The sequence below is a fragment of the Sitodiplosis mosellana genome, unplaced genomic scaffold (assembly GCF_009176505.1).
Source record: "Sitodiplosis mosellana isolate CC-2019 unplaced genomic scaffold, AAFC_SMos_1.0 Smas_scaffold_54, whole genome shotgun sequence".
Taxonomy (NCBI): domain Eukaryota; kingdom Metazoa; phylum Arthropoda; class Insecta; order Diptera; family Cecidomyiidae; genus Sitodiplosis; species Sitodiplosis mosellana.
This window is the reverse complement of record NW_022595296.1, coordinates 255244-261867: the sequence shown is the minus strand read 5'-3', so window position 1 is coordinate 261867 and position 6624 is coordinate 255244. Positions and strand designations below refer to the sequence as shown.

At 36.7% G+C, this 6624-nt stretch overlaps 2 protein-coding genes across 2 annotated transcripts; one reads left to right on the top strand and one right to left on the bottom strand.

Moving 5' to 3' along the window:
* Positions 1-698: 698 nt before the first annotated feature.
* Positions 699-1680, bottom strand: LOC129570362 (BTB/POZ domain-containing protein 6-like). The gene is made up of 2 exons (XM_055449936.1): positions 1610-1680; positions 699-1501 (listed from the first exon to the last, which is right to left on the bottom strand). Exon 2 carries the CDS (start codon positions 1497-1499, stop codon positions 699-701), a length of 801 nt encoding a protein of 266 aa, XP_055305911.1. The 5' UTR covers positions 1500-1501; positions 1610-1680.
* Positions 1681-2084: 404 nt separating this feature from the next.
* Positions 2085-4561, top strand: LOC129570379 (uncharacterized). The gene is made up of 2 exons (XM_055449954.1): positions 2085-2351; positions 2472-4561. The coding sequence occupies exon 2, from the start codon at positions 2504-2506 to the stop codon at positions 4253-4255; it is 1752 nt and encodes a 583-aa protein (XP_055305929.1). The 5' UTR covers positions 2085-2351; positions 2472-2503; the 3' UTR covers positions 4256-4561.
* The last annotated feature ends 2063 nt before the right edge of the window (positions 4562-6624 follow it).

Sequence of the window (6624 nt, the reverse complement as noted above, 5' to 3'; positions counted from 1 at the left end):
AGCTTTAACAGTTTAATCAATATAATTGTAACACTTTCATTCACATGAAGTGACTATATCATTAATACAGTAAAATTACTGCCGAAACAATTGTTCAAATCTAAGCAAATAGCCACATTAGAGCCGACACTTTGACTTTCACCTTTGGCAACCACCTTTTTCTACTTAATTTTTTAATAAAATTCAATTCCTGACTTTTACAAACAGAAAACGGATCCGCTTTAATTTCTAAAGCAAGGAAAATTGAAACAATGATAAGATTGGTGTGAACATGAGCAAAAACCATGTCATCATAAGGTGAGTACTGCGCTGATATTAGCGTGCTTTTGGGAAAAAATTGTCCGAAAGAATTCAGTAAGAACGGCCTAATAAATCATCTCTAATACATATCGTTTACGGCGTTACGGCATTACGGCTCATCGTTGGTTGGGCTGTATTAGATTTATAGCCCCTGTTAACTCAGCAGTGTCGAGAACACCAAAATAGAATTGAGACTGTTACTACCGTTTTCGCTTTTCAACACGCATAAGAAATTTTTCAAGGTTAATTACTTACAATTTAGATCATTTGCTCGGGAAAAGATTTTACCAATATATATCAAATGGTGACTTTCATTCGAAACTTGCAATAATAAAAAAAAATACGAAATTCATTTGAAGACCGACCTTGTTTGATACATTTAAAATATTCACTTAAAGCTATTTTAGTCTAAAAAAAATTATCTTCGAAACTATCTCAGCCAAATCAGACTCGTTCAAAAAACCATTATACGTAGCCATAAACTGTTGGAACTGATTTCTGTTCAGTTCAGCAAATGGAATGTTAGCGAATGAATGTCCCAGTTGAGCTTTGAGATTTGCCGGTGTTTCTTCCAGGTTCTTTCGTTCGCATTCGGCTTTGGCCCAGGCCATGCACGCATCAACGCGATCCGAAGCACTGCACTTCGATGCCACCAACAGAATTATATTGTCGAGCGTGTCGCAATTGCATTCCAAAAAACTGGCCAATTTGAGGATTTCGTCTCCATGTTGTATGATCATCACCTCACAGAACTGCATCGTGTTTGTCAACTCGAGTAGAATGGCCAATGCATAACCAGAGCACATCTCGTCGATGGTGAATGACTTTTGCAATGGCTCTTCACAGAGCTTCAACGCTTCTGTAACCTCGTACTTTTTGCACAAAATAGAAACGTTGACGATGTGCTCGGATGTGAGTCGAACTTTGGTCAAATAGAAAAATTGCAGAAATTCCTTGAATGCCGCAGGAGATGCGTCAACAATCGAAATGTCACCTTGAACGGATGATGAACCATAAAACATCGTATCGAACACTGGACTGCTGATAGACAGGATGTTTTTGTGAGCTGGGACAGCTTCAACGTAATCAGTTCCAGCACCGAATACAAAATTCACATCGGCCGTCTTCGGATCCAAATACAACTTTTTAGAGTGGTTCTGAATCAAGTGACTGTCCTTTCTAAACACGGTATTGGCCATCGCTGTTTTGGATAATAGAAAAATAAGTTTAGAATCGAAGTAAGCCCATAAGCCAAAGCAACTTAAAAAAAGATATTTTTGTCTACAAAGTTTTACATGAGTGTACTTACTACCTACTTTCCAGAAAAAACTTTCGATTTTCTCAAGGTGGTGTTATTAAACAAAAAAGTGTTGTGAACATTTGTTGTGAAATTGCTTGTGTTGCGAATCGAATAGCTGTTGTGTACAAAGAAATTTCATTGTAATTGAGTCCTTTTGACATATCTCATAACCTGAACTCAATGAACATTAAACGCGTTCAGTGAGTCTGTTCAAGTTTTAATTCCAAAAATACTTTTGTATTGTATCGATTCAAATCTCTATCAGAAAAGTGACTATGGAAAATGAGGAAAATAGCTTATACTACATTTCAACTACTGAAATTGTTTCTGTTCTAACATAGACAATTTTGTCTTCAAAATAAATTTTTCATTCGGAATTCGAATTCTATTCCGAATTCATGTTGAATTGAAGTGCAGAGCGCACTCTGTTTGGATGATAACATTGTACATGCAATAACACGTCATATCACGCAGAGCTACTCATAAAACAAAATGACATAGACTACAGCATATCATTGAAAAGTTATTCAGATCATAATTTACAAAAATTTCATTGAATTTGTGGATATTTCTTTGTATTTATTGAGATTAATATCAAAAGTGAGCTCTACCAAATCATTAAAGTTCAATCGAAATCGAATTTATCAACTCAAGAACGAAGACTGTAAAATTTGTTGGGAATTTCACAACGAGTGTCTCCGCTGGTGAACAGCAATTGCGCAATAAGTCTTTTGAAGCAGCCATTTTTAGGGTATGAATCATTTGCTGACAAAAACACTTCTCTTGTTTATTGTTCGTTCATCTTAATAAATTGCGCAGTATTGGAGTCGCATCGCACGTCAGTTATCAATTGAATTCTTCGCTTTTCCAGAACGATCATATGCGCAGCGTGAACTAGTAACCATGCTTTGGGAACAGAACGATGAAGTCAATAAGTCAGCGTTCGAGAAACTGAAGGACGACTGCTGCTACGATATTCTGCGCCGGATGCCACTAGATGACTTGTGTGCCCTCAGTGGTACCTGTACTCGATTGCACAGTTTGTGCGGCAAACAGTTCTTAGAAAAATATCCATCAAAGGTCATGCGCATCGATTCGATTCAAGAAGACGGCACATGGATAAAAGAGCCACGCGATGAAATGTACATCAAGTGTTTTGACAAAAGCATTCGAAATGTGATCCTGAACGGTGACGGCCTAAAAACAAAGTTAGACGTAGTCAATGAATTCTACAAGGGCAAAGAGATGGAGGGTGTTGTGAAGGAAGTTCACTTCAACAATTGGCGCAGATTGGATGGTGCTGGTATCAAACTTGTCGACATGTTGAAATCCGCTGAAATCATCACCATCGATTATTCTGCTATCGTCGAGGATCCGTACGATGGCATTTTCAAGTATGCACCAAATCTGAAACACTTGAGAGTTCGATATTTGAATTTCACAGGCACCGACTGGTTGCAACAACGATACGCCAAACTTGAAAGCCTCGAGTGGCATTCACCTTCGCAGCGTCCAGATGCTGACAAAATAAAATCGTTGCTTGACACCAACCCAAACATTCTACGATTCTCACTTTTTTGCACAAATGTGGATGACATCGTTCAATTGATGGCAAAGGATGTGAAAATTGACGAACTGTTCGTTCATTTGGATTCTGGTTTAAGTGGAGGTGCGTTAACTGCTAATGACATCCAAGTAGATTCCACGATGAATATTCTGATGAAGTTGCTCACTGTTCAAAATGTGAACTTGCATCTGGTGGTTTCCAAAGCTGATATCATTTCGCAACTGGCATTCCTTCATTCAAACATGTTTGGTGTTTATTTCAACGTTTCCATTGACGAGGTGCTTACCACAATGTATACGTTCGAAAATCTCCAGTTTTTGCGGATCACAGCATCACATTTACCGTTTGCACACACCGATTTGATTGCAAAGATGCCCAACTTGACTGAATTGTACATCGACGAAATTTCATACTTCAATTTCCAAAAATTTCATCGCAATATGTTGGCTGCTGTTGGTCAATTGGTGAAACTAAGGAAAATCTTTCTTAAGGGTTTCACAAACCAGCTCACGAAAATCGATTTTTTAGCATTGGACCAGGAACGCATGGATCTTCATGGTGCTGCCCATTTGAAGATTTACATCCATTCAAAGGACTTTTTCGCCAATTTCCCACTCAAGTTTGTTGAATTCGTAACGATTGAAATTGTTGCAGCTGAAACTGAACCGTCCAGCTATCCATTTTTCTCGATGTTCGGGCATAATTCATTCTTCTCCGAAATAAAGGGGATTGGGCATAACATTATCGCGAATAGCAGTCGTGCTAACGATGGTTTCCGTAAAAATCACCATCCAGCCGATACCTGGCAGAATTGGAGATGTAGCCAACCAGATTGGCCATCCAGTGATGACGAAGATGATCACAATGTTGATGATGATGATTTGGATGAACAAAACGGCGCAAGCAATTTCCAATATGATTACACTGACTTGCTTGATGATTGGGGTGATCAACTGGCTGGGCCGAGTGGTGCAATCGAAACGGTTGAAGTGGACGATGGTGATTGGGAGGATGATCAGGCTGAACCGTGTGGCGCGAGTGGTACAAGTAGAGCGATTGTAGCAGATAATTCAGACTGGTCCGACTAGTAAGATTTCTGACAAGAAAAATTGGCCATTTCAAATCCAAATATTCAACAAGAAATATTATGATCTCAAAACAAAAAAAAGCATCAAAACATTCAGATCTCAAAATATCCCTATTATTCGTATTCATAATCAAGCTAAGAATTTAAGGACCTCATTTTTATATATTTAATAATCCATTAGTTTAATTTTTTTGCTCAGCAATTTACATCAACTCGTTTTCTATACATATGTATATGTTCCATATGGAACAGGAATAGACATGATTTTTTGAATATATATTTTGATTTACACTTTCAAACCAACAAATATTCTTTATCGTTTTTCTGTGTCTTTTCTTTGACTTCAGCATTTACCTCATTTTTCTTGTGAACCTAATCAATGGACTCTAAGCTTCATTCGAGCACAATGCAAATTCCTTGTTACTAGCTCATAACTTTTTTTGGGTGAGTAATTCAATAAGATTTGTGGAATGACGCTCATTAAATGTTACTCGCAAAACTATGGGCCATAAGCTGACAATTTGGAGCAAGATAAATCTGAAGACATAGACTCGATCCGTTTAGTTTTCGTTAGCATGCATCCATCGTTGAAAACTTTACAGCCTTGGAAATATGCAATTTCAAGTGATGATCTTGATTCTATTTCATTTTTCTAATATGATTCCACGGCTAATAAATGAATTATTAAAGAAAAAATGTCAGTATAAAATGAAAAATCTCTTTAATTCTGAAAATCACTTTTTAGTTTACCACAAAACTGTCAGGAAAAAAACCATACCAATAGGTCTAAATTTCAAAAATGACTCAAGTAGTTTCTAACAAAACAATATTTTTTTTCTTCAAAGATTTGTGTTTGAATTTGATGAAAAATCGGGTTTAAATAAAACGTCTCATTACATATCGACTTACCTATTACTTTTTAGTTTAACGTTTCCATCCATAAGCTATTTATGAAATATAGAAGAAAATATAAGATAAAACTCGTGTTAAAATCTCGTTGAAAAAGTAAAACTTCAAGTAATCAATCACCGATTGGATGTTGGAACACAAGCATTTCTTAAGGTAATCACCGACGAAAGATTTTTTGATTGTATCTTTGATTATTCTTTGATTTGTATTTTTTACATAAACGATGTTTCAAGTCAGATTGCTGAAGTTCTAATTAAAGACATATGGAATTTATTTGATGGATGAACTTAACATATTTTGAATTACACAAAAAATTGTAATAAACTGACTTAATCTGTAACATATCAATATTGAATCTATGCGAATTGAGCAGATGTTAAGCCTAACAAAATCTAGTTGTATTTTATTTTAATACAGTAGAACCTCGATTATCCGTCCTCCCATTATCCGTCACCTCCGTTAACCGTCATACATTTTCAAGGTGGAAAAGTTTTTGTTCAGTTCATTTTTCAGTTTATTTCACTTGAACATACGAATAAAGTTGCCAACTAACTTTCATAATCAAAATCAATTGTGTGCCGCTTATACATTCGCACAATAAGATTTGAAATCAGAGGTTTTGCGTTTTCGGTGCACTTCTTGTATATACAAGATTGTCCAATATATTGAACAATGCACCAAATCTGTTCTCATCGATTATCCGTCTTTTTCAATTATCCGTCAAGGCTCTGGTCCGGTGCCTGACGGATAATCGAGGTTCTACTGTAATCGGAAATGTTACGGTAAATGGAGTGAGAATGAAAAATTAGCATAGATAAAGAGGATTATCTCTTGGGTATTGAGCTATTGAATTGGTCAAACTATTTCGATGTTGAATGACATTGACTGATCTCAGGGATTTTGAAAAACTAGTCGTGATACCGGTCCGTAAGGGTTTGTAAAGCAGATTTGACCGCCATCTTGCAATTCAACGGTTCCAAGAAATTCCATCGGGTTTGCACGGACGTTTTTAGAGTCATCAATTCGAAATTCATATTTAACATTTATTTCGATTGCAATGGGTTCCTTAAGAACAACGTAATATTCATTCCGCTGATTAGATGTCATTTCTACGCTAGAGCGTAGTAGTTCGGTTCCACGGTAAACTGATGCACGCACGTCTTTCATCAGACCAGAATTTCCAGATATTCCACCGCAATGAATTTCGGTCAACAGAAGACTTTTGGTTGAACTGAAGAATGATGATAGTGTATCAAAACTACAGTCATCTTCGTAGAGTTGAAGTTCACAATGATTCTGAATTTGACGATCACAATCCAAAGCAGATGCTCGTTCAATGGCCTTCAAAGTAATTGCAGTCAAATCTGATTCGTTCAAAAGACCACTGTAGTCAGCCAAAAACTGATCGAATTGTTTTCTGTTCAATTCAGCAAATGGAATGCGACCGAATAATTGTCCCAG

Excerpts from the sequence above, each read along its gene's own strand:
- LOC129570362 (XM_055449936.1), bottom strand. The coding sequence starts at position 1,499 with ATGGCCAATACCGTGTTTAGAAAGGACAGTCACTTGATTCAGAACCAC.
- LOC129570379 (XM_055449954.1), top strand. The coding sequence starts at position 2,504 with ATGCTTTGGGAACAGAACGATGAAGTCAATAAGTCAGCGTTCGAGAAA.